Here is a 25,104-nt window from a genome sequence, read left to right as displayed (position 1 = left end):
GGATTGTGCCCTTAATTATTGTTTTAATTTAACATTATTAACCACTTTGGGTTTTTTCATGAAAAGTGGGTACCCCAGCAAGAGAGCCAGCACCTAAAGAATCAAGAATGCACCCTTTAAGTACCAATACCTTCCCCTATAGTTTGACCTACCTGGAACTTGTCTAGCTCCCCAGTGCCTCCACACCTTTACTGGAGCAATATCTTGGTCTGCTGCTTTTGGAGGCATATGAGCAACCTGATTTCCCTTTTTTAAACTCCTGAAAGCTGTTCATGGTCAACCTCCTTGCCTGGATTCTTGCCCGGCTTCTTGGTTCTCCCTGTGGACTCTGCCTTGATTGGGCAGGATAGCTGTTTACTGACCTCCTGAACAGTGACCCAGATACTCCAAGCAGATATAATCTTAAGAATGTGCAGCTCCAGAAATCTCCATGCAAATGCCTGCGTTGTCCGAACCACGGTCAGAAACTCCAGGAGACGAGGCGCCAAGCCATCAACCAGCTCTTGCCATTCACTCATTTTTTCCGCTATGAAAATGGAGCAATTGATTTCAGTGCAAAATCAGAGCAGGAGAAGCCGGAACAGGAATTTGCCAAAAGTCTTCCTCATGGAATTTACCAGAGAGAGGGAGGAAAGAGTAGCACAGCAAAGAGAAGTAAGGCTTCCTACAGAGAACTTGCCCCTGCTTTGGTGGTGCTAAGAATTGTGTTTTAGAGGTCTATATTCTTCCTCACACAATGACAGCTTTCAGAAGGAAGGGAATCACTTTTCAACTGTTTAAATCTCTCCATTGATTCGTTCACAGTCCCCATTTGCTAAATACTTACTACCAGTACTAAGTGGTACTGATGACAAAGTAGGTTGTGCAAAGGACACAAAATTGCTTGTGAACACAACGGGATTTACTTCTAACAGAAGAGAGCAAGCAAAGCCATTCCTCTGATAGAGCACAGCGTTATGGATAAACTTTTACCATCCTTATAGGATGGAGTGACGTGTGCTTTTTGGACTGGGAGGGAGGATGTTCCACCTCTGGGACAGAATAGAGCACTATAAGAGTTCTACTTTCATACCCAGCCATCAACACCTAGCATCCTCAGGACCCACCAGGGCCCAAGGAGAGTCCCCCATCACCCCTCCACTTCAGTTTTGCTTTCCGGCCGGGCATTCCAAGAAGCTCTGGGGACTGGATCCAGTCACCATTTTAATTTCCCACAGCGCTATGGACATTTTGTCATTCCAGGGCATTGTGGGAAATGTATGGCAGCTAGGCCAACCACCCAGTGCTGTTGCTGCTGCAACCTACCAGTGGTGGCAGTAGTAGGTTGTAGGGGGGACCTCTATGGGGGAAGGAGAACTCCCAGGGGACATTTTGCCCATGGCTTCGCAAACCTGGGGACAGCATTCTTAACAGACTTTAACAGTACTAGGGCCAATTCAGAGAAGATTTCCAGGAACAGATTTCTGTTCTTGTGCACCATGAAAGCAGCATTTATCGTAATGCAAGGCTTGCTTCCTTGCTTCCTTATAGCTTCAAGGCAGGAGAAAAATGCGTGCAATTACCCAGATTCTCCTGTTGGCCCTTTCTTACAGTGTCGTCAGATGGGTCCAATCCATCCTGTAGCTGTTTTGCAGCCAACCTGTTGAAGAGGCAGATCAGAGTTAACAGCTTCGATCCTGACATAGCCAGTGAGGCTTTATTTCAGTCATTGGGAAAGTCCCACAGTACTCAGGTTCAGGACCAGGTTTGCATATGACAAACAGCCGCAGTGCAGGAATTTTCCCATGGGGCTTTTCCTAATGGCAGGGGCTGCCATTCTGACTATTGGAGCCATGCAGGGAGCCACTGTTGCTTGTTATGTGTGCTCCTGCTGAGGATGGGTTGTTGAGGTGCTTGACAGCCCACGGGCTCTCTTAGGGTTGTGGGTGGCTTGTCACCAGGATCACGCGTAATGACAAGCTACAGCATGATTCCACCGCAGCTCAGATACTGAATGCAATAGAAAGCCTGTGGGTAAATTCTCAGCACTTGCTTCTCGTTTCATCCAGACCTACCCACTAGCCCCTCGGTTAAGGACAGCATGGGGATGCTAGCCTCCGGCTCTTAAAATGCAGAAGGCTTTTAAGGCATTTAAAAAATAAATTTACAGGGGAGAATAGAGATTAGACTTTGCGGTTGTTAGTCAAATATTACAATTTGTTTTAAAGTCAAACATCTTCAAACTTCATATGTTCTGTTTCTCGCTTACCTATTCTTCATGGCCAGGATGGTTTCTTTTACCCTGAGAATGTTAAAGAAAAAGAAACACAGCATCAGGAATAGTTCTGCACATGTGGAAGCCTTGAAAAGACTGAGGAAGGGAATCTTCCCAACATCCACTCCCTGGACCATTTACTGGCACTGCAAAGGACTGAATGGGGAGTTCTGCATCCAGAGGAGGTGTTCTACCATTTAGCCACAGTCAAGGTTGAGCTATTCCTCAGTGTGAATTAAAGCAGAGCCTTCTGTCTATCTACTCAATAGTCAGCCCCATGGAACTCAGGGTGACTTAGTCCCTGGTAAACAGCTTTAGAACTGCAACTTTATAAAATCTAACAATATGCTGGAGGTGCATTCCCAGGTGTATCATATTTTAACAATAAACTGCCTTTCTGGATTTTGTACCTTCGACATATCCAGTTTGATCTGGGTTTTAAATAGGATATGAGTTCAGCTCTAGAAAGCAACCAAATCATATTCTTGCTATGGGCAGCTTTAGTCTAATTGGAGCATTGCTCACTGTACAGAATGCCACTGAGTACGTCGATGAGAAAATGACCATCATTCCAACCAGGACTTCCAATCGCTCCACAGATTGGAATCTCCCTGGGCAGCCCTTGTCAGGACTTCTGCATCTGAGCGGCTAACAATGCTAACAATGCCCTGTCTGGATCTGCATGATGAAAGCTGCATTTTTCTTGCTATAGCCATGGTTTTGTAAAACAATGCTAGGTGATGAAAGCTGGGGCATGGAACACTACAAAACAGGAGTAGTACATAATTTGGAGAAATGGTCCAGAAATGCTAATGGCTCAGCCATGGTACATACATTTTCCCTAACAGGCCAAATTGGTTCTGGGGAGGAGGGGAATTTTCATCTGCAAAACTGCAGAGAGAGAAAGGATTTTCCAATCGATCCTTTCCACAATGCTGCAAGAAAGCCTACTCACGCATTAGCCAGAGAGTACACCCAAGTCTCCATTTTCCTATCCCTGGAGAGAAAAAGAACATATATCTTACTGCTTGTCTTATTTCAGCTACAGTAAACAGAATGCTACTGAACAGTAATTTTCTTTTAAGGGGTGTGTTTGTATGTGTGTGTGAGAGAGAGAGAGAGACTTAAGGGTGCAATCCTATGCATGTTTAGACAGAAAGATATACAATTCTTAGCATCTTGTTTTGTTTTGTTCCAACATGCATATGGCTCCCATTAAAGGCATCATTCTCACAGCAGTTCATGTCTTATATACTTGTATGTCATATTCCTGCTTTCCTTCATTTAACGGTTTCAAATAACCATTCCCATCCTCGTATTTTTCTCTTCAATACCTTGACTTGAATACTTGACACAAACCTCCATTCTGAGAAAGTTATGCAACAATGAACTGTTCTATAAACAGTTCCTTTGAAAAAAGGGGAAATTCTAGTTATTATGATCTGAAAGGCTATACAGCGAAGGAAATGCATGCACCATTCATGCATCACAAACAACACATGATTTCAAAACATACTGATCTCTCAGTGAGAGCAACATTTTCACAGTCACACACACACATTTCTTGTTGCAGAACACAAGCTCATCAGGCTGTGCATAATACCTGCCAGATGAAGAAACTGGTCTGATTGAAACACTGGTCAGATCTGTGATCCTGAGGAAATCATTGTGAAAGTAATGCAGCTGAAGGATGCAAGCCAGAAGAAAGGCACCCGGAAGCAGAATCCTGGCAAACAACTCCAAAGTGTTGAATCGCTCAAGGCCCACATCTTTTAACCTGTCAAGTGAAGAAAAAGAAAGATATGCACAGATCAGCCTGAGGGGAAGGAAGAGTAAATTCATTTCATAGGTCCTGAAGTATATCCAATACAAGCGCCATTCTTCAGTGAAACAAAGGATTAAACAAGCCATTTACTAGGGAAGACACAGGAAAAGCAGCCTCCCTCCTTCATAAGAAAAACATTTAGGCATCCTTTGGCCAGATTCATCCAAATGCCAGCCCAAGGTTTCCTTAAACTATCATTAACCCATAATTTGTTGTCATACCTAGTGTTTGTCTGGTGGATGCTAGAACAAATCATGGTTTGTTTGTTTGTTTGTTTAATTCATGGGTTGTGTTGATTGTTCCCTTTCTCTTCTCCTGCTCCTTCCCATTGTTCCAAATCTCCGTGGTGCTGTAGGACTGGCATGCAGAGGAGCTGCTGTTCTGTACCCCTCTTGCCCACTGTTTCTGTCACTTGGCAAAGCAAACCATGAACAACCCACAGTTCCGGATTTTGCGATAATGACATCCCATGGTTTAAATAACTCAGAGTTCACAACCCAACAAGAAAGCATGGGTTTTCTTTATGCATTGCTTATCGTTAACAAACTATGGGTGTTACCATGGCTGGGTTTACACATTAACAAATATCAACAACCCATGACTTAAATGAATCATGTGCGAACTGAGTCTTTGCAAGCTTCAATACCTTGGTTATTCATTAGGGATTGGACTATTGCTCTATTATTATTATTATTATTATTATTATTATTATTATTATTATAACATTTCTATGCCGCCCCTTGCCGAAACCTCGGGGCGGCTTACAACATGATAAAATACATTGAAATACAATAGTACATAATAAATTACCATTAACTATAAAAATACAAAAATTACATTGATTTACAAATACAAAATTAAAATTATCAGTATAAAATAAAAATATAGGATGAGAAAGAGAAGGAAGAAGAAGTTGCCCAGGCCAGATCATATGTTTTAACAATTGAAATGATATTTAAATAAAAAGGTCTTTACCTGGTGCCGAAAAACCAGTAGCGACAGTGCCAGGCGGACCTCTTTGGGGAGTGCTCTTAGCAATAATGGGAGTGCTCTTAGCAAGGTAGACTATTCCTCTTTTTTTTTTTCTCATCTTTGCTTCAAAAGGTACACATTCCTTCCCATATTTTTTCCAGTAGAAGAAGTACCAAATCACCATTTACCAAAACGCTTAAAATTCTCTCACATACCAAGCACCATGCACCCCCTGAATTACGGAATTCCTGTCCAATACATACTCATTCTCACATGGCATACACACAACATTCAGAAAAATAAAAGTCTTTTTGCTTTTCACTCAAGCCTCACATTCCAAACAGTTGCAAGTTCAACAGGGGGAGAGAAAAAAACCAACCAAGTTCCACTACTTTCCAGAAACCTCCTCAACACATAAAAGGGTTTTCTTCCTTTCTGCATCTTTGCCTCATTTTTTCTTTCATTTCCACAATCCATCTGCTCACTTGCTTTTTACCTTCTACTTACAACATCTACAAAAATTCCAATCCAAACCCCATGGAATTTTAAACACAGATATTCACAAGAGGCACATAGCAATGCATGCCACACATAAATAACATTCAATAGGGAAAGTCTTATTGAAGACTTTCACTACATATCCATTCATACTATATAATGAATATATTATTCATTATATTTTAAAGGCATGGCCTATGATCCCGGATCCATGGAGGCAAAATTTTTGTGTATGTCAACAGTATATTGTAAAAGTATACACGCACTACAGAAGACCCAGTTGAAAAGAATTTCTACCTTTAGTGGAAGAAATTCTATTTTGGGAGCTGATAAGGCAATAGCTGAACCAAGGTCAGTTGACCAACCCTACGGAGAAACAGCTTGAAGACTGACTCAACCAACACAGGGCAACACTTTATAACAGGCAAAGAACTCCAGAGAAGAATATTACATACAGCTAAGTTACTGCACTACAGAAGCCTATATTTTAATATCAATAACAAGAGCTATATTTGCTGCTATACAATGGGATTTAGAACTTGCAGTAAAACTTTCCAAAGTAGAGTCTGAAATTAGCACATTTTAAATCCAGCATAAAGCTCATAAGCTCTTACCTCTCCTCAGATATTTTCAAGGTGTTTAGATAGAATGAAGAGACCATTTCAAACTGATAGGTATAGATAGCAATGAGTACCACCATTGAATAAGTAACGACAGTGAGCCAAAACACCTTCAGAGTTCGTCGCCACATCTCATAATGAACCTGAAACCAAAAGATTTGGATCCATGCCTTAGTACTGGTTCCAGAAAGAAGCTGACAGACATTTTAGAGGTGAATTTGTGCATGAGATATGGGCAGGGTAAGTCAATTGTACCTTCCAAGTATTCACAATTCCTCTGCTATTATTTCGAGAATAAAACATGGCACTAAGGGACTATAATATATCTTACAACATTGTAGCTAAATCAGTCGAAAATATAAATGATTAGAGAAGGTATGATGGACCCATCCCATCTCTTCTATTCCCTTTTAGAAATTGCAAATCGTTTGTGCAGACCTGAGTGTTTTGGGGAGAGGGGTCTAGAAAGCACTCCAGACTGCCACAAACTACTTTTTCACTCTGCTGCCTCTCCCACTCCCCTTTTTCCATGCCTTCCTTCTCTAGCCCTCTCTGCCAACTTTTGCAAGCTTGTCCCCTGCCAATCTGCTTCGGCAAGCAAAAGCAGGCTGCTGATATTCCACTCAATGGAACTGAGCAAAGCTAGAGAAGCATCCAAAGAGAGGGGAGCGCTCACATTGAAAACACTGCATTATGCTAGGCAAAGTTGCTTGCAAGAATGTGCAGATAGGTCGTGCAACGCACATGTTGGTAGAAATGCGCATGAAGATGCATGTGCCTGTTATGCAAACTTCCTCTAAAGATGCAGATTGACATGGAAAGGGGATGAGATAAGTTAAAAATTAGAAAATGGGGAACAGAGAGACACGGAGATGGACAGATTCATTTCTCCCTAGCTGTGACTTGGCCAGACACTGCTTTTCTTCACTGGACAGAAAACAGCCTCGTGACAAAGACACAGAAGTTGCTGTGGTGGTTGTGGAAGAAAAGGGCAGACTTATGGGGGCGGCAGATTCTAGGCTTGCTCACCTGGTACAAAGCCACGCAGAGCAGAAAAAGCACCGTGTAGAGGATTTTGTACAGGACCACTTTGCCACTGAAGCTGACAATAAAGAACATGATGGAGCAGAAGTAAATCCAGTATTTTACTAGCATCCCTTTATACACAGAAGCAAGGATATTCCAAAGCAGGTTCCGGTGTTTGTCCATTTCTGTAATAGGATTTGTTAAATCAGTCAGGAACGTCTTCAGCATGCGCCAGGAGTCCAGAACTACCTTTTCAGATAAGCCAACCTTATTACAACACTTTCCTTTTTCATTCATCTTTGGTGCTGGTCACCTTATCATTTAAGGCTACAATCCTATCTATCTATCTATCTATCTATCTATCTATCTATCTATCTATCTATTTCAAAACTCTTTTAGACCAGCCCTTACCAAAAGATGGTTTAACAATAAGATAAATAAAATAAAACACAGCATCCTAATCTATCCTGTCCACAGTTAGCAGAGTAAACTCCACTGAATAAAATGGGACTTGCTTCTGAGTAAACTTGTAAAACTGCAATCCCATAAACACTTAAAGGTATGTACCACTGAAGTCAGGTAACCCAAAGACCCCTGGCTAGAAGGGCTGGGTGGGTTGAAAGACGTTTGTACAACTTTTCTCCCACTTTCTGGCATAGCAATAGCCAACAGAAATTGCTAGTGAGCTCAGTGAAATTTTGTTTTATTTTATTTTATTTTATTTTATTTTATTTTATTTATTTATTTGGGTATTTTTTATCCCATCCAATACCCAGTGTATCTCAGGATGGCTTACAATTCAAATCCCATAAATACATAGATACCCAAATAATACAAATGATCCACAAACTGAGCATAAAAACATAGTTAAAATCAAACATTAAAGGTACAGAAGAATAAAAAGGTCTTGACCTGGTGCCAAAAAGCATATAACATTGGCGCCAGGCGTACCTCCCTGGGGAGAGGATATTAGGAAGTTTCAGGTCTTTCTCAGGATGGCATTATCTGTTTTTCTATGTCATGTGTAGGACACATTGTTTGCTTCAAACATTTCTCCAGGTACCAAGTACTAAGGAGCTCTGGGGCAATTCTGAATTGTGCAGAAGACCTGGCTTTGAAAAATGTGTGAGTAAAGCAACCCACACCTCCTAAAATTGAAGGAGGCTTATATTCCTTTGCAAGTAGCCACCCTAAATCTGCATCACCAAATGCCCAAAGATCAGGCAGATTTGAGAAAGTACCATATCAAGACTGAACAAACCCACCTTCTTTTTAAAGGCCCCTTGAGTACTAAATCTCCTTACCAGCCTCATCCACAGTCACGTCCCGGAGTGATTCCTCCTTTTCTTTGCTTCTCCTTTGTCTTTCTATCATATGCTGCTTCAGCAAAAGCCAGAAGGTAAAGAGATATAAAATCTGCAATAAAATCACATCATTATTCTGAGAGGAGTATAACTAATCCACACGCTTGACATCTTGTGGAGCATAACAAAGAGAGAAAAAAAGGGAGGGAGAGGGAGAGAGAATTCATCATAAATTCTGAGAGTTAAGCAACACATTCCTTAGCTATCTTTTATTATTATTCTGCCTAAGATATTCTGTTTTGAGATATGTTCGAAAAGCTATATTTAGAAGAATGGGATAAGGAAAAGCTATTGAGTCTTGACGGTCAGAGGAGCTTTAACCCAGTGGTAGGTGACTTACTTTACATGTGGGAGGTCCCACATTTGACACCCATCCTCTTCAGCTAGGTTTAGGAAACACTCCTTTCTGAAACCCCAGAGCAGGGGTGGGCAACTGCCCATGGTCCAGTTTCAAAATCCCGCTACATTACTCCAACACTGAAAGAGCAGTCTGTCCCTATCCTAGCAACCGACTGGCTGGGACAAAGACAGGGAAAGAAAGAGAAAATTGGGTGGCAGGATGAGACGGGTGAAAGAAGTGCCCTTCCCACTCTGGTCTCTGCCCAGTGCCAGCATGTAGACCTTGGCGGATCTCTGAGGGAATGCAGCCCTCAGCAGAATAAAAGTTGCCCTACCACAGCCTCAAGGAAAGGCTGGCAGTCCGTACAGCCAATGCTGAGTAGTTTAGGCCGCCAACTCACTGTTAAGGTCTTGCATTCAGGCCTTGCAGAGAATTCCTGCAATATAAGAAGTGGCATAGGAGCATAAAGTCAGAGCACTGGTCCCTCTAGCCCAATAATGTTGGCACAGACTGGCAGCAGCTTTCCCAGGTTCCAGGCAGGATCCTTCCCTTGCCTTACCAGGAGATACTGGGAATGGAAACGGAGACCTTCCACATGTGAAGCAGGAGCCCCCAGCCACTGAGCTCTGTCCACCCCAGATCCAGAACATGTGTGGAAAGGACCACATGTTTACTCAGTGTTGCTTCGAATGATTTACAAGGAGAGCCACATGGTTGGTGTGTCAAGGGAATCTCTTTCAGTCCCTCGTATTTGCAGGTGCTTTATCCTCATAAAAGGTGTTATGTCCCTCTATATGTTAGTATGGGACTGCAGGTGGCGCAGTGGTTTAAACCACTGTGCTGCTGGGCTGGGTGATCAAAAGGTCGCCAGTTCGAATCTGCACAACGGGTTGCGTTCCTGTTGCTCCGTCCCAGCTCCTGCCAACCTTGCAGTTCGAAAGCATGCAAATGCAAGTAGATAAAAAGGTACCACTTTGGTGGGCAGGTAACAGTGTTCCGTGCACCTCGGTGCTTAGTCATGCTGGCCACATGACCACGGAGAAGGTCTATGAACACACGCTGGCTCCCTCGGCCAGGAAACGGAGATGAATACCGCCCCCTAGAGTCAGGCATGACTGAACTTAATGTCAAGGGGAAACCTTTACCTTTATATGTTAGTATATAACAGAACGTACTACCATTATTAAAAACAATTGTGTGTAGACATCAACAAAGGCATCCACATTTCCGTATATTTCTCTGTTCAGAAATTATGTCATTATTTGAAGGCCACCTGTTCAGAAAATTGACAATTTAATTAAATCCTCCTTCACTGACAATGCTATTGCTGTCAGCAAGTTATCTTTCTAATGTTATAACATTAGTCTTTTGGCTGCCAAAAGGACACTGAAAATCCATTTACACTGACCTTGTATTGAATTCCAAGAGGTGGGTAGGTAATACTTGAATATTAAAGACTTTTCCATCACAAGATTTATCCAAATTATTATCCAAAATGTCATTGTCAATATATATGAAGAGAAGCATTAGCACCATTGCATCTCCAACAATTGGCTAACTCGTCTGGCCAGGGTGACTTCTTTTACATTGTTATTTATTTTATATTGTTAACTTTATATTGTTATTTTTGTATTTTATTGTATTTTATTGTGTTGTAAGCCGCCCCGAGGCTTCGGCAAGGGGCGGCATAGAAATGTTTTAATAAATAAATAAATAACTTAATGAAGCCCTCATCAAACAGATGTTGCGACATCCAAAAATGTGTGTATATACTCAAAAAAAGCAATGTCTACCTCATTAAGCATAGCCTGAGGTCCATAACCCCTTGTAAAAATAGACCATAGAATCACATAGAATCATAGAACAGTAGAGCTGGAATGAGCCAAGAAGGCCATTGGGTCCAAACCCTTGCTCAGTGCAGGACTCCAGGTAAACCATCCATCTCCAATGGCTCTCCAGCTGCACCTTGAATGCTTCCGCTGGAAGAGCCCACCACCTCCCCAGGCCATGGGTTCCATTGTCCTACTGCTCTTGACAGTCAGGAAGATCTGCCTGATGTTCAGATCAGGCAGAACCTGAATTGGAATAGCAAAGATAATAGTGAAGCACTCCATTGATTGGGCAAGATGGAATGCTCCAGCTCATTATTCCAATCTTGTCTAAAGGTAAAGGTAAAGGTAAAGGTTTCCCCTTGACGTTAAGTCCAGTCATGTCCTACTCTAGGGAGCGATGCTCATCTCTGTTTCTTAGCTGAAGGAGCCAGCGCTTGTCCGCAGACCGTCTCCATGGTCATGTGGCCGGCATGACTAAACACCGAAGTGCACGGAACGCTGTTACCTGCCCACTGAAGTGGTACCTTTTCATCTTCTTGCATTTGCAGGCTTTCGAACTGCAACGTTGGCAGGAGCTGGGACGGAGCAACGGGAACTCACCCCGTTGTACAGATTTGAACTGGCAACCTTTTGATCACCCAGCCCAGCAGCACAGCAGTTTAAACCACTGCGCCACCTGCATCCCAATCTTGTCTAGGACCCTGTAGATCATGTTTATGTATCACATAGCCAAGGTGCTGGGCTACATCTGAAGACATTGGGGAGCTGCAACCAGCACGAGCAGACAGACCAACAATTTGATTCAACATTAAGCAGGTTCCTAAGACATGTCTAAGTTATCATTTAAAATATCCTAAATGTTTCCCACATGTGGGGGGAGGTCTGGCTTCCTGGGCTATTCATTTGTTTGCTTTATTTTTAATATCCTCTGTGTTACAACAGGGATGCAGAACCTCTAGCCTGGAGAGATTCTGTACCTGACCTCAAAATCTCCTTTGATTTCTCCTCTGGGCAGGGAAGCTTGTTGCTGAGTGGGTGAGGCAATCCAGATTCCATGCTTAATGGTAGTCTAGAACTAATGATAGACAGACAGACAGACAGACAGACAGACAGACAGACAGACATTTCTGCATCTCTGTGTTACAAGTTCTCACACTTGCAGCCAAACTTATGCATGATTACTCAGGAGCAAATCCAAATGTGTTACAAGGGACTTCCTAGCAAGTGTGCTTAGGACAGAACCGCAGCCTTAAATCAGGGCTCAGACTGCATCTGAGGTATGCTCACTTTGACTCCCAGATGGACACAGGGCAGAGAATAAGGCTTCAAATCCAAGTCAGTAAGTAATGAAGTTGGAACTCCGGGAAACAATTCATCCTGTGAAACATTCAGTCCGACAAAGAAATTAAGGACCACCAGGGCATTCCCATAGCCTACAAGGAATGGTGAGCTCTGCAAAGCATAGAAACGACGGTTGCGCACCATCCAAATGATACAAGACCAAATCAGCAGAATGAAGGTCAGCCAGCTGTTGTGAGTGATGCTCCAAACCTGCAAATGAGAATGTATATACAGAGAGAGAAAGAGAGCGATTTTAATACTGCTGCCATTTCAAATCTTGCATAGTTCAAAACAGAAAATGTATACTCTCTAAACTATAAAATAAATATCTATTGAGGAACACTTCTTAGAAGCGGTCCAGATCAAGAGCAGCAATCCTGGAGCCTAAAAAAACCCACCATTGTTTAATAGCCTTTATATTTATATCCCAACCCAGAAAGAACAGGGCAAGGAGGCAGGGGGTGATCTAAAATACACAGAGGGGAGTTCTGTTCAAGTCTGTAACTTACCAGTGCGGCAATCAATGGGCCGATGTAGCTATGATTCATAAGAAATGGCAGCAATGCCAAAAATGTACTTGACCTTTTCCCATCAGCAGAATGCTCTTCATCCATTTCTGTTGTATCTTCAGGGCAAGTTGTCTCCTCTGCAAGGGACATTAAATTGGGAGCAATGGCTGAATAACAAAAAAAACCCAAGTGCTCAGTGTCTGGCTTGAGTGAATGATACGTTCTGTTTGTACATATGTGTGGCTACAAAACGCAAAAAGTCAATTCTTCATTAAGAGTTATATTCTTCTATATTTCAACCCTGTGGCAGAGGATTGTCCAAATCCCTCCTTTTTTAATTTCATTCTGCTGTCTTTGAAATGGATTCCAGACCAAGAAAGAGTAAGCCAGATTAAATCTGTGGCTGTTGAGTGTGAATACACTTATGCCACATGGCCTAATGGATTTGATCATGCTCAAAGTGCCATGGGACTCTTCTTTGTAGATTCCACAGCAACAGGCCCACCTGTTGCTCCTGCAGGACAGGTCCCCATGTCTCAGCAATCAAAATTCCCACATGGCGCTAACCTGTCATGTACCATGTTCACACTTTGAAACAAACCCCTTGTATGCACCAAGCAGTAGAATATACCTGATAAAGAAATGGTGTGTCCTTCGTTGGTGCAAGCATCCATACAGCAGCTACTTTGACTCTGACATCGTGAGAGGAGGACATCTTGGGAGCTTCCACGGGAAGCAGAAACAACCTGGGTGAAAATGAGAGCAGCTCTTATCTTCTCAAAGGGAGCCTCATGGAGTCCAGGCCCTGGCCAAAAGTGGTCAGAGCTCATGGCAAGGGAGGAGAGGAATTATGTAAGCCACTTTGGTGTCTTGAAAAAAAGGAAAGGGCAAGATATAAATCTAACAAATAGACAAATAAACCATGGGGCATGAAGAAGCTGTTTGCATAACAGAATTTTACCTTGCCATTTTCATTCATGATCAACCAAAGATCCGTTTCCACCTTCCTTTCCCTGCATGTTTCATCCTGTATCTGGATGCCCTTTTCCTTGCTTTCCTACAGGGTAGATTAATTTAAAAGGAGGAGAACATCCATCAAAATAACATTGGGTTAAACCCAGCGGCACTTCTTTGCTGTCTCCTCCCCACTGAAACCTTCTGTACCACCTGAAAATCTCCTTGGGCAGGTTGCCCACCCTTCCAGAGGGGATTCTGAGTGCTGAGAGGGCTGAGGAAGCCAGGAGGGGGCACTGGACTCAACTCAGAATGATTCTCGTTGGTATTTGAAACCAAAATAAAGACGGCTGGGGCAGTTCTGTGAATGTACACTCAGTTCTGAAAAAATATATGAAGCGAACATGAGACAAAAACACCAATTGAAGGAGCAAAAGGAACTCAGGGGTGAGGAGTGTAGAGCCCCCTGAGCAGTTCTTAAATCATTATTTCCTGTCAGAACCCCCCAACTCAGTGAAGTTAGAAACAGAGAAGCAGAGCGAGTCAGAAGGGGCCTCTCGGGCCATCTAGTCTGACCCCCGGCTCCAGTCGACTCCGCTCACGACATGCCCGCCATGTGCACGTCCAGCCTATCCTTGAACTCCTTTTGGATCCGGAGTCCCTGCTCCTCAGTTGCAGCCACTGCCCCCGTTTTAGTATCATCTGTGAATTTGATCAGCAGACTTGTCACACCATCTTCCAGGTCATTGATGAAAAGATTGAACAGAATCGGTTCCAGGACAGAGCCCTGGGGGACCCCGCTCATCACTGATGACCATCCTGATGATTTCCCACTAATAGTTACCCTCTGCTTTCGGTCCATCAAGCATGCCCTAATCCATCGGACAGTGCATTGGTCGATCCCAAAACTCAATTTTTCAACCAGGATATCATGCAGCACTTTTGTCAAAGCCCTTGCTGAAATCCAGGTAAACCGCATCCCCTCCATCTAGCCACCTCAAAACCTTATCATAGAATTCTACAAGGTTTGTCTGGCAGGACCTGTTTTTACAGAATCATGTTGCATGGCCGCAACCTCCCTTCCCTATCTAGGTTTACTAGATCTCTTGCTATTATTAGCCTTTCTATCATTTTTCCTACAATGGACATAAGGCTAACTGGTCTGTAATTCCCCATGTCCCCTCTACTATCTGTTTTGTAAACTGGGACCACTGATCCCACCCTCCACTCCTCTGCAACCTCACCCATTCTCCATGAGGCCTCAAAAATGGAGGCCAGCAGGCATGAGGGTGCCCCCACCAACTCCCTAAGTACCCTTGGGCACCTTTGTCATGTCCAGTGCCCTGAGGAGCTCCTCGACTTCTAGGGGGGATGACTCTAATCTGTGGCCCTCATCCCCAGCCTCATCTGATCCCCCATGAGGATCTCCCCCATCCTGCTTTGGGGAGAACACAGAGGCAAAACGATCATTTCGCATCTGTGCCTGTTCCCTCACATCAGTCACCAAATCCCCTTCCTCCTTATTAAGTGGTCCCACCATCTGTCTCCCCTTCCCCTTCCACTTACATGCTGGAAGAAGCCCTTTTTGTTGCTCCTGATATTCTTGGCACGTCTCAGCTCATAATCAGCCTTAGCCTTGTGAAGAATCCTTCTGCAACGGGCCTCCTCCTCCTGATACACCCTTTTGTCTGCTTTTTCCCATTTTTTAAAATTTGAAAAATAAATGCATCTGTTGATACCATCTAGCTGCAGGAATAGTTTTCAAATATAATAGAAGTTCTGCTCACCCTCATTTCTTACGGTTTCTGTGCATTTTTGCAAATAATCAGATCAATGGAAAATAAGAGGTTGGGTCAGTTGCAGCCCTGCAGCCAAACTAGAGATAGATTATGCATTGCTCTTGATGGGGATCCCAGGTCTCCGGTTTAGTGAGCTGTATTTTAACGCAGCCCATACCTTATCAAGCAGTGCCCCCTGCTGGAGTAGTGCGACCAGCGTGCAGTACAGCGCCAAAAGAGCGAAAGGATTCAGGCCCACTGGCCAGTTTAGCTGAGGATGAACTTGAAGCTTCCAGAGTGCTGTCCGGTTGGTCTTAACAAGTGGCACTATGCCCAGGACCCTGAAGAAGGAGGAAAAGGAGAACTGATTGCCGGCACTTCATCTTCTGCTATGGTAGAGGTGAATCGAACCCAGCCCACCTGGATTTGAGTCCCAATTGGAACCCCTGGGGTTTCCCAGGTAGCCACACCCTCTTCCCACACGTCCCCCTTTCTCTTGAATGTTGATCGGTGCTTTCCTGCCTCTGGGAATCTTCTTTTCATTCTTAAAGGTCTGAATGCCCCTCTTGTCACTCGCATTAAGAGTTTTGAGCTAAAACACACTGCTTATATCATTTTATTTTATTTTGACCCCTTTGCCTTTGGTCACACACATCAGTGGAGTGGAACTGTCCAGAACTTCTCCAAAATGGAATGCAGCCCTCACAGTGAGTTTTGATACCCTGTTCTGTGAAAAAGGAGAGGGAAAAATGGCAGCCCCTTGGGCCAGTTTATATGTGCATGACCAACATTCAGTGACTGCAGCATCACTTGCTGGCTGGCATGTGTGAATCCAGCATCGGACGGGCAGCCCAAGCATAGCATTCATGTCTCTGCAGAAGTCTGGTCTACCTGTGGTGTCAAATTAGACAGTGAGTCGACTGGGAGACTATTCTGGTTGAATTCTCCCAGGCTGCTGGTGAGGGACGGCATTTTCAAATACCCCCCAGTAAAAAGTTGCCTACAAGCTACATGCTGCATGAAACCAAGTCTAGTTTACTACATGAAAACAAAGCATGTCGATTCAAGGATAGAGCCCTCCCACACCGCTCCGTGTGTACGGTGGCTTGTTTCAACTGAGTCAGCTCAGACCTTCATAAATTCCAAGGGACTGAGTCAGCAGTGCAGTGATGCCAATCACAGCCTAGTAGTATTAAATTGCTTTGTCATGCTTACGATTGCCCTGCAAACAACATAAGGTGCATATGACTTGGCTTCATGAACCATTGGCAGGGCTTTTCTTGAGGGAATGGCCCTGATGCATCCTGTTTCAGTTTCCTAGATCTCCAGGAAAGGAAGGGGAGGGGAAGGGAAGGGAAGGGAAGGGAAGGGAAGGGAAGGGAAGGGACCCCCACAACAAACCCCAGTACAAAGCAAATTCAACTTCTGAGAAGTATTTTGCATGCTGCAGATCACTTGTATTCACAACCCACCCCCGTATCATTTTGACAAATACCGAATAAGACCACCAATATTTTGCAAACACAAAACTGCACCCTTTATTTATTTCGAATCCACTGTGTGGGTTGAATGATCCTCCTGCTCTTAACTGGTAGCAAGATCTCTTTACCTGACATGAATATCTTCAGGAGGAACAAGATCCTGAAAGAAGGGCAGCTGGTACAGATAAAGGACGAACAAGTGCCCTGCGCTGAAAATTGCAATCGAAACGTACAAACTGTGGAAGGCATCTGGGCTGATCCGACGATGGCAGGACCACCAGGAGCACAAGCCCAGGAAGATTAAGAAATAAACCGCAGAAGCTGCAGAAGGGAGGATTATACCTAAGGATAAGAAAATCAAATACACAAGTTCAGGTTGATGTGCTGATCGTGTCTGTCCATCCAAATAAGCTCCAGTTTATACAGTTGGCAGAATAAGAACATAGAAACAGAGCGAGTCAGAAGGGGCCTCCTGGGCCATCTAGTCTGACCTCCGGCACCAGCCGGCTCCGCTCACAACATGCCCACCATGTGCATGTCCAGCCTATAGAATCAAGCATATTGATTCACATCTCACAACCTCCTAACTATGGCATGTCACACTACAGGTGAAGGGGTTCGGGGTGCAAGTTTGGAATCACACATGCAAGCCATCACTAGAAGTTGTCAACACCAGGCTGGATTCAGATGGGCCATTCGGTGAATGGAACGGTTATGTCCGTTCATGGAAGCCACCTAGATCTAGCAGCAGGGACTCCAGCTTTCCCATGATGCCCACAGTGCTGGCTTCTGAGCTGCTGTGAAGGACCTCCAGCCCTCATTTTCAGGAAGTAAAAGGGGAATTGTAAAACTCCACCTCCTTCCTCTGATACAATTGGAAAGGTGTTAAGCACTACTCTGACTACAACCTAATGCAAGAAATACATAGGGTTGGATCCAGGACCTGCCTTCCGGTGACCCTCACTAGGTGCGAATCTGTCCTTGAAAGCACCTTTACCTGCTATGCCTAAGAGAAGAACAGCCATGACCTGGTCAGCAGCCCTGCATACACCTTCACAAAGGATCTTCAATCCTTCCAGGAACAAAGTGAGTTTCAGAAGGATGTCTGATTGGCTCCTTCCCAGGCTGTCTGTCTCAAAAGAACCATCCGTTTCTTCATCCTCAGTACCATCTTCAGTTTCTGCTTCAGATTCCTGTGAACATGGAACCAGTAAGACAAGAATCAAACCCCCAAATTAGCTGCAAAGCCAAGTTGGCAGCATGATGATCGCAGGTTCTGCTTCGCTTTTGTCTCCATGCTGCTGCTGCTGCTGCTAATTTCATTTCTGTTCCACCCACAGCCAAACCTCTCTGGGCAGTTTACAAGAAGTTATTAGGGAGATATGCTGCTTCCCCAAATAGGTTATTAAGAATAAGGACCCTATTGGAGAGGAAATGGCAGTGGAACATTTGAGTATCATAATTAGTGATAAAGCTTTTTAAAAATATTGTTATGAGCATGTTGACACACCACTGCATGTAAATTTCTAACCTCATGCGATGTTTAGAAAAAGGTCAAAAGAAACAATAGCTAATGTTTAACTATTTTGCATAGTTAAACATTAAACAAGGTTTAATATGTTTCTCATTGTATGTGTACTGAGATCTGTCTGGCTTTAGAAGAAACATAGTGGAATTAGTCATATTAAGCATTAAGTTTCCTTGTGATTACTTCAAGGTTTTTTTCTCTCTAAACATGAGTACAAATGTGCCCTTTGAATGTCTGATGGTGTAGTCCTGTTCACACTTACGCCACATTGGATTTAGCTAGACTTGCTTCTAAGACGTATCTAATCCAGCTGTATGACTGCATAGCCTGCTGATGCCAAAACAGAGCCTGCTTAAATGTTAAGGTTACAAACTACACCAATATAAGGTTTTCTTGGTTTTAATCATCTTAAATAATTTGTTGCTGTCAACAAACTTGGCCACTCCACTGCTCACTCCTATGTCCAGATTGTTTCAGAATAAAATGAAACGGATTGGTCCTGGTATAAATCCCTACAGTGGAAACCTACAGTTTACAACCTTCCGTTGGGATAAATTACCATTTATCCTCTCCTCTTTCTGTTCTTCAACCAGTTACTGATTCGTAAGTGGACCTCCCCTCTTATTTCATGATTGCTAATTTTGCTCGGGAGTCTTTGTCAAAAGTCTTTTGGGAGTTCACATAAACAATGTCTCCTTGACATTAAATTGTTTGGGTGGGGGGAGTTGCCAGAAAACCATAGTTCTGTGTGGGAAGTTAGGAGGTTCCAACAGGGAACTTTCAAATGACCTTACTAAAATACATTCCCCAAGATCCATGAGGGGGAAATCAGGATAACAACATAAATGAATAGTGTCGATATGCCATATTGTGTTGATGTGCTGCACCGTCAGTGAAAAGCCACTTTTGGAAACGCTGTGCAATGGCTCAGATGCACAAGCTGATGTACGTTAGCTACAAGCATGTAGGAATCCTCTTTCTGTACTGAGAATTCCACCTTTTTGCAGAAGCAAAAAAGTGTTTTCTCTACCAGTTTGGCATCCTATAAATGTTGGTCTTGAACCAAGCTCTGGGGTATCTAGACTGGCTTTATCCTCATTATCAATGGGTGTCAAATTGTGAAATAGTGTTTCCCCTAAACAGAAAAAGAAATGACAAGGAAAGGCAAAAGCACCTGATTGTTTGCAGCCCATATTAGATGTGACCTGAGTGTTTTGAACACAAAAAGACACACCAGAGAGAAATCCATGGGAGTCCTGAATAAAATGCTTCACAAAAAGTCTTCAAAAATATTTTTATCTGTGAGCCAAAACATTGCTTAAAATCTGTATATAACAGCCTTGTCTTAACTGTTTTAACTGTTAATAGTATTTATTTATTTTATTCTTTGGCCAGGGCAACTTATTTTATACTGTTAATCTATATTATTTTAATTGAAGTTATTTATGTTGTGAGCCGCCCCGAGGCTTTGGCGAATGGGGCAGCATAGAAATTTTCTAAATAAATGAATGAATGAATGAATGAATGAATGAACTCTCGAGTAGGTGCAGTTTGAGGTAAGTCATCCCCTACTTCAGTCCACATTTGGATTGGACTTTTGTATCTACTCTAGACTAAAAATGAAAAAAGACACAGCTACTTGACATGGCTTTAAAGTAATCTGGCCCCGGGGCTCATACTAGGTGATAATGCATCCAGAGTACTTGTTCCTTCTATGACAGAAAAAGAAAAGTGCACATTCTAATCTTTGTAGAAGTGCCATAAGACCAAGAACAGAACACGTGTCTATATCACTACCATCTCCTCTTCCTCCTCAGCTTCTTCTTCGTCATCACCAGAGAAGCGATCTTGGCTTTCAGAATAAAGCTGGATTTTCTGGTTGTGAAGTTTCGTTATCCTTTCCCAAAGGCGTGTGATTGTGAGACCAGTGAGAAACAGTCCTCCATCAGGAGCCAAAAGTCGTATGATGTTCCCGGCATCAAGACCGTTAAACCTGTGGGACAAAGGATGGATGAGTACCCGGTCGAGTTTATGGTTTCACAGGCAGGTGGGGCAAACTGCCATAGTTCTGCCCCACTTAGAGTGCATGAAACATTGCTTAAGTCATGGCAAGCTTCTTGTGATATTTATTTTAATATTTATTTAAGAAATACATAATTCAGGAAAAAAATCTTACCTTAGAAAACCAAAATGGTTGAGCACGTCCTTCCATAAGAAATCTGGTAAACAGGAATACAGACTATTCTCAGTGTCTTGAGCAACCATTTTCATTTAGAAATGTTTATCTTTGTTTCAATTTTTATTTCAACTTTTTAAAATTCCTTCTGCTGGAAAATTTAAATGAGTGCAACTATAAATAGCCTCTTTCCCTCCCCATGAATCAGAATGTTTTAGATCAGAAACTGACAACCCTAGATATGAAATGAGTAAAATTTGGAAACTAGCAAAGAAATAGATGCAAAGTCAAGTATGTCCGATCCACCAAAAAACTGGCTTGGACACAAACTAAAAATGTTTCTTACAAGCCACTGTGCAAGCTGGATGGACTTCATGCTGTTGGCTTGAATCATATTTGTGGTTTAGAACCTCCTAGAAAAATGCAAAGAAGGAAAACTTTTTCTGGGTTTGGGGACTTGCCTAAAAGTGCAACAGTTATCGTTGCTTATATCTTTCATGTATTTATTTATTAGATGATGATGATTTTCATTACTGTACCACCCAATAACTGAACCTTTCTGGGTTGTTTACAACAGTTCGTAAAACAGATAATACCATAGAACACTATATAACATTTCCAAAATGCAAGAATGTAAAACAAATTAAAAATATACAGCTACATATGAGACAGGGCAGGCATGTAAAGCACAGCAGAAGTGTATTCCTCAGGCACATAAACATCCCTGTATGCCTTTAAATGCCTTGGCACAGAGGACCATCTAAATACTAAATCTAAAGTATTATAGTATTGACATCAGGGGGTCATCAGTGGAGGGATCATTCCATAATTAGGGGGCTGCCACTGAGAAGGCCCTCCCCCATTGCTACCCTCTAAGCCTGGCAATATCACACTTTTTCATCTAGCTTTAATAGAGATAACATCTTTTTACTACTGCCTTGGATGCTACTATTGAAACACTTTTACCATGGGGGAGCAGGTAGTTGAAAGCGATCTGAGAAGCCACTTGCACCACAAGGAAGGTGAAACTGGTATAGGTGACTGCTCTAAGCAGCTGCCCACCGGACCCTATAAAACAAAATCATAGGCTTTATTTTAATGGTCATTAGCAAGCCCGCCCTCCAGCCCTTGGTCTCAGAGAGAGTTGCAAAGGGCTGCAATCGGAAAACTTTCTCTTCTGGAAAAACCTATAAGAGAACACATCCCTGCTCTTCCTGGTATTTTTGAGGAAAGGTATGCAGGTGTGTGTGCGGATCCAGCTAATGAAAGGCAAAATATAGAGTGTATATATTACTGAACTTTACACAAACATCCCAAAGCATTGGTCCTTCCACCTGAGGCTGCTACACTCGGCCTTATTTGCAACATTTTATGGAAGGAGATTCAGATGTTGACATCTACGATTTATTTATTTATTTTTCGATTTATATCCTGCCTTTTTCCTACAAAGGGCTCAAGGCAGCTTAAATCATTCTCCTCCTCCATCTTATCCCCACAACAACAACCCTGTGAGGTAGGCTGGGCTGAGAGTCTGTGACTGGCCCAAAGTCACCCAGTTGGCTCCATGGCCGAGCGGGGACTCGAACCCGGATCCTCTGAGTCCCAGTCCTGTGCTCTTAACCACTACGCCACGCTGGCTCTCATACCCTTCCATACTTTCTCACCATGATGTCTGTCCTTTCCCACCCAGGAGCTGCACACTAACTACTGTCAGGGCAAAATGAGCAAAAACTCTGCCTAATATGGCTGCCGAAAGCATGACATTGTAAGAACAGATTTAGACTTAAGGTGGGATCCAGATTTAATCAGGAGACTATGTCTATTTATTTATGTATTTATTTAACACTTTTGCATACTGTCACTATGGCCATGTGGCTTTCTGGATGGTTACTGTACACAATAAAGCCATTAATAAAACGCAAGAAAAGCACGAACCATTCAATAATAAACAATGACACCAGTAAAACATCCACAATGTAGCAGCCAGTTAATATTACACATTAGAATTAACAAACTGGATACATCTTTAAAAAGACCATTAAAATTCAAAAATTCGTTAGTTAAAAATAGTAGTCAAATATTAAAAAGTAAAATTAAAGCAATTCCACCCCCCACCCCATACCCCTTGGGTATGCTAATATATGCCTGTCCTGAAACTTCTTTTTGTGTCATTTCTCTTAATCCACTCAGCCCTTTTGTCTTCACTCTCTTGTATCTCTAGAAAACTGCCTGGTCCCTCACTCTACTCCAAGCTATGCATGCATGCAACTAACAGGTTGTAAAAGCATCTTGCACTGACTCCATTTTGTTAGTTCTGTTGGGGGCTGCCTGCATGCCACATGCATTTCCTATATGTCTGAAGGAACTGTAAATCTTCTCTTGATTTACCCTCAGCACACCTGGGCTCACTGTTTCTTGACTCTGCTCATTAGTTAACTTGTATGACTCACAGACCATGGCGTAGCCTACACTCACCTAACCCGGGGGAGCTGGATGATAGGAACTGTAGCCCAACACATCTGGAATATGCTGGGTTGCAGAAATCCATTAAGGAATGGATTCATGTGATGCCTACCGTAGAAAACAGGTCTTCAGAAATTTGCCTACCTTTCATTGTGAGAGGATTAGGTCTGCGGCACAATGGCAAAAGCAGCAAGAAGATAAGGTAGACGACAGACATCCCATTGTATCTGAAACTGATAGCTATGGAAACAGCCAAAGATAATTATAAGAGCAGTATACTTTTCCACAAGACTTCCAGTTTAGAAACTAATGTATAAAGAACATAGGAAGCTGATCCTAGGTCACAGAAAATGTCCATCAAGTTTACTGTTTGAACAAGTCGTGGCTCCCTAGGCAGAAATCTTCTACTTGGACACCATCATACCAAGAACTGAACCTGGAAAATTCTGCGCTTGAGGCCTCTGCTCTAATCATTGAGCTAAAGTCCCTCCCAGACTGAATTCTAAAACTGAGGGGTCCAGGGAAACAATAGACAAGGCCAGTACCAAGGGTAGGCATGGCTGAGCATCTGTGGACAACCCATATCTTACTGGTGGCCCGCTAACGGGAGCCTCTTTGTCTAAATACTCCTCTATACCACAGCAACCTGCTTATACTAAGAACCATCAAAAACGATAACAAGAGCTTTGATCTTGGACACAGACTGCTGAAATCACACGGTAAACCCTCCACACCATGTAACCATTGTACAATTATATTAACCCAAACTAGGCAGTCCACTTTCATTGTACTTCCACTTGGATAGTTAACAGCTGTGGTTTTCTTGCTTGCCCTCTTTCCTATTGTACTGTTCCTGGATGCAATTTAGATCCAGTCTTCATCCGTTTCCATCTAATCTGTGTCTACATTCTACATCTTTAATACTATCCTCATTCAAACATATCAGCTATGAAAAGAGAACTTTTGTGACTACTGGAAGTCACTGCCCATAAATGTTTGTCCTATATTGACTGAAGTATCTCCTTAACAAAAGTCTTGTTAGGCATGAGTTTAATTCCTGTAATAGAACGTTGACGTCTCAATGATTTCAGTGAAATGGCAGCATGTGTCTTGACTCCAAAGAAAATTAAAACCACGCTCACTTTTGATCAGATTATATCCTATATTTGATTGAATGAAACCTACAGCCTTAATTATACTCTCCTGACATAAGTCCACTGAGTTAATGAACTTTGTGTCTTTTCTCTCTGTTTGTCATCCCCTCTTTAAGTTTAATACAGTAAACTTGATACACAAATGGAAATTTCTTACCTGCTATTAAGGAAAGTGGCAGACCTAATCTGAACATTAACCAGCAGGTTAAACTATCTGCCATGTTCTTCCCTATGCGGTTCTGGAATGGAGATCCAGAGAGAGCATCAAAAGCAGGGTATTGAGTGAATGGCTTGGCTCCTGCCAGCCAGCTAAAGGAAATGTCTTCAAGATGTCTTTCCCTTTATACCATTCCTCTCCGCATGTCCGGTAAATGTTAGCTCCCACAACTTTTAAAACCTCATTCCAAAGACGGTCAGTGTACCAATTGATTGCTCTGTATTAATTTTTTACAAAAAGTAGGATGAAATGTACTGAATCTCCAGCCATCTCCATGTTCTCTAAAATGGGAATTATTGATCAATTTTTATTTCCCGCTTTCCAACTCTGCACTTCAATCCTATATTCCTTTGCCTCTGAACAAGTTCTTTCAAACTTGGCTGTCAGGTTTATATCAATCTCTTTTCCTTTCCAAAGTTCTTGTTTGGTAGCTTTTCAGATCTAAATAATTAGCCAAAATATAATCATCCATTGAATGGCAGATGGGAACTTCTCCAGAACCAGGCAAGCTTGGCCCTCTATCTGTTTCAATACTTTGAGAGCCCAGTGTAATCCATCTGACAAAAGGATTCACACACAAAGATTCCAAAACAGACCAGCAGATGAAGTCTAAGTAGAAATGATCAGGCTTTAGTACGAGTCAACATATAAGCCCAATTGTATAAGGCAAGCTCAGGGAGAACAAATCCACCTTCTTTGATTGGGAGTCGCATCCTTTTCAGAGATAGTCATGGCAGAATGGAATCTCATGAAACAATGTACTACATTTTTG

The 25,104-nt window shown here is 42.7% G+C and overlaps 1 protein-coding gene across 1 annotated transcript in view; it reads right to left on the bottom strand.

Annotated features, from left to right (window-relative positions):
- Positions 1–24,477, bottom strand: part of LOC123036146 (piezo-type mechanosensitive ion channel component 2-like) — a 58,326-nt gene extending 33,849 nt beyond the window's left edge. The window contains exons 1-21 of the mRNA XM_044455163.1: positions 24,463–24,477; positions 24,273–24,354; positions 23,106–23,201; positions 21,465–21,566; positions 20,499–20,541; positions 20,120–20,315; positions 17,792–17,987; positions 16,923–17,136; positions 15,492–15,654; positions 13,543–13,638; positions 13,213–13,327; positions 12,582–12,748; positions 12,019–12,282; positions 9,234–9,335; positions 8,500–8,611; positions 7,199–7,380; positions 6,164–6,312; positions 3,858–4,031; positions 2,249–2,281; positions 1,563–1,639; positions 363–526 (exon numbers count right to left, since the gene is read on the bottom strand). Coding sequence (XP_044311098.1) covers positions 363–526; positions 1,563–1,639; positions 2,249–2,281; positions 3,858–4,031; positions 6,164–6,312; positions 7,199–7,380; positions 8,500–8,611; positions 9,234–9,335; positions 12,019–12,282; positions 12,582–12,748; positions 13,213–13,327; positions 13,543–13,638; positions 15,492–15,654; positions 16,923–17,136; positions 17,792–17,987; positions 20,120–20,315; positions 20,499–20,541; positions 21,465–21,566; positions 23,106–23,201; positions 24,273–24,354; positions 24,463–24,477 — 2,742 coding nt within the window. The remainder of the gene's footprint in view (positions 1–362; positions 527–1,562; positions 1,640–2,248; positions 2,282–3,857; positions 4,032–6,163; positions 6,313–7,198; positions 7,381–8,499; positions 8,612–9,233; positions 9,336–12,018; positions 12,283–12,581; positions 12,749–13,212; positions 13,328–13,542; positions 13,639–15,491; positions 15,655–16,922; positions 17,137–17,791; positions 17,988–20,119; positions 20,316–20,498; positions 20,542–21,464; positions 21,567–23,105; positions 23,202–24,272; positions 24,355–24,462) is intronic.
- Positions 24,478–25,104: the final 627 nt, after the last annotated feature.

This window comes from Varanus komodoensis, unplaced genomic scaffold (genome assembly GCF_004798865.1).
Source record: "Varanus komodoensis strain SLA01 unplaced genomic scaffold, ASM479886v1 scaffold8, whole genome shotgun sequence".
NCBI lineage: Eukaryota > Metazoa > Chordata > Lepidosauria > Squamata > Varanidae > Varanus > Varanus komodoensis.
The sequence above is the reverse complement of the archived record's forward strand: the minus strand, read 5'-3'. Positions and strand labels throughout refer to the sequence as shown.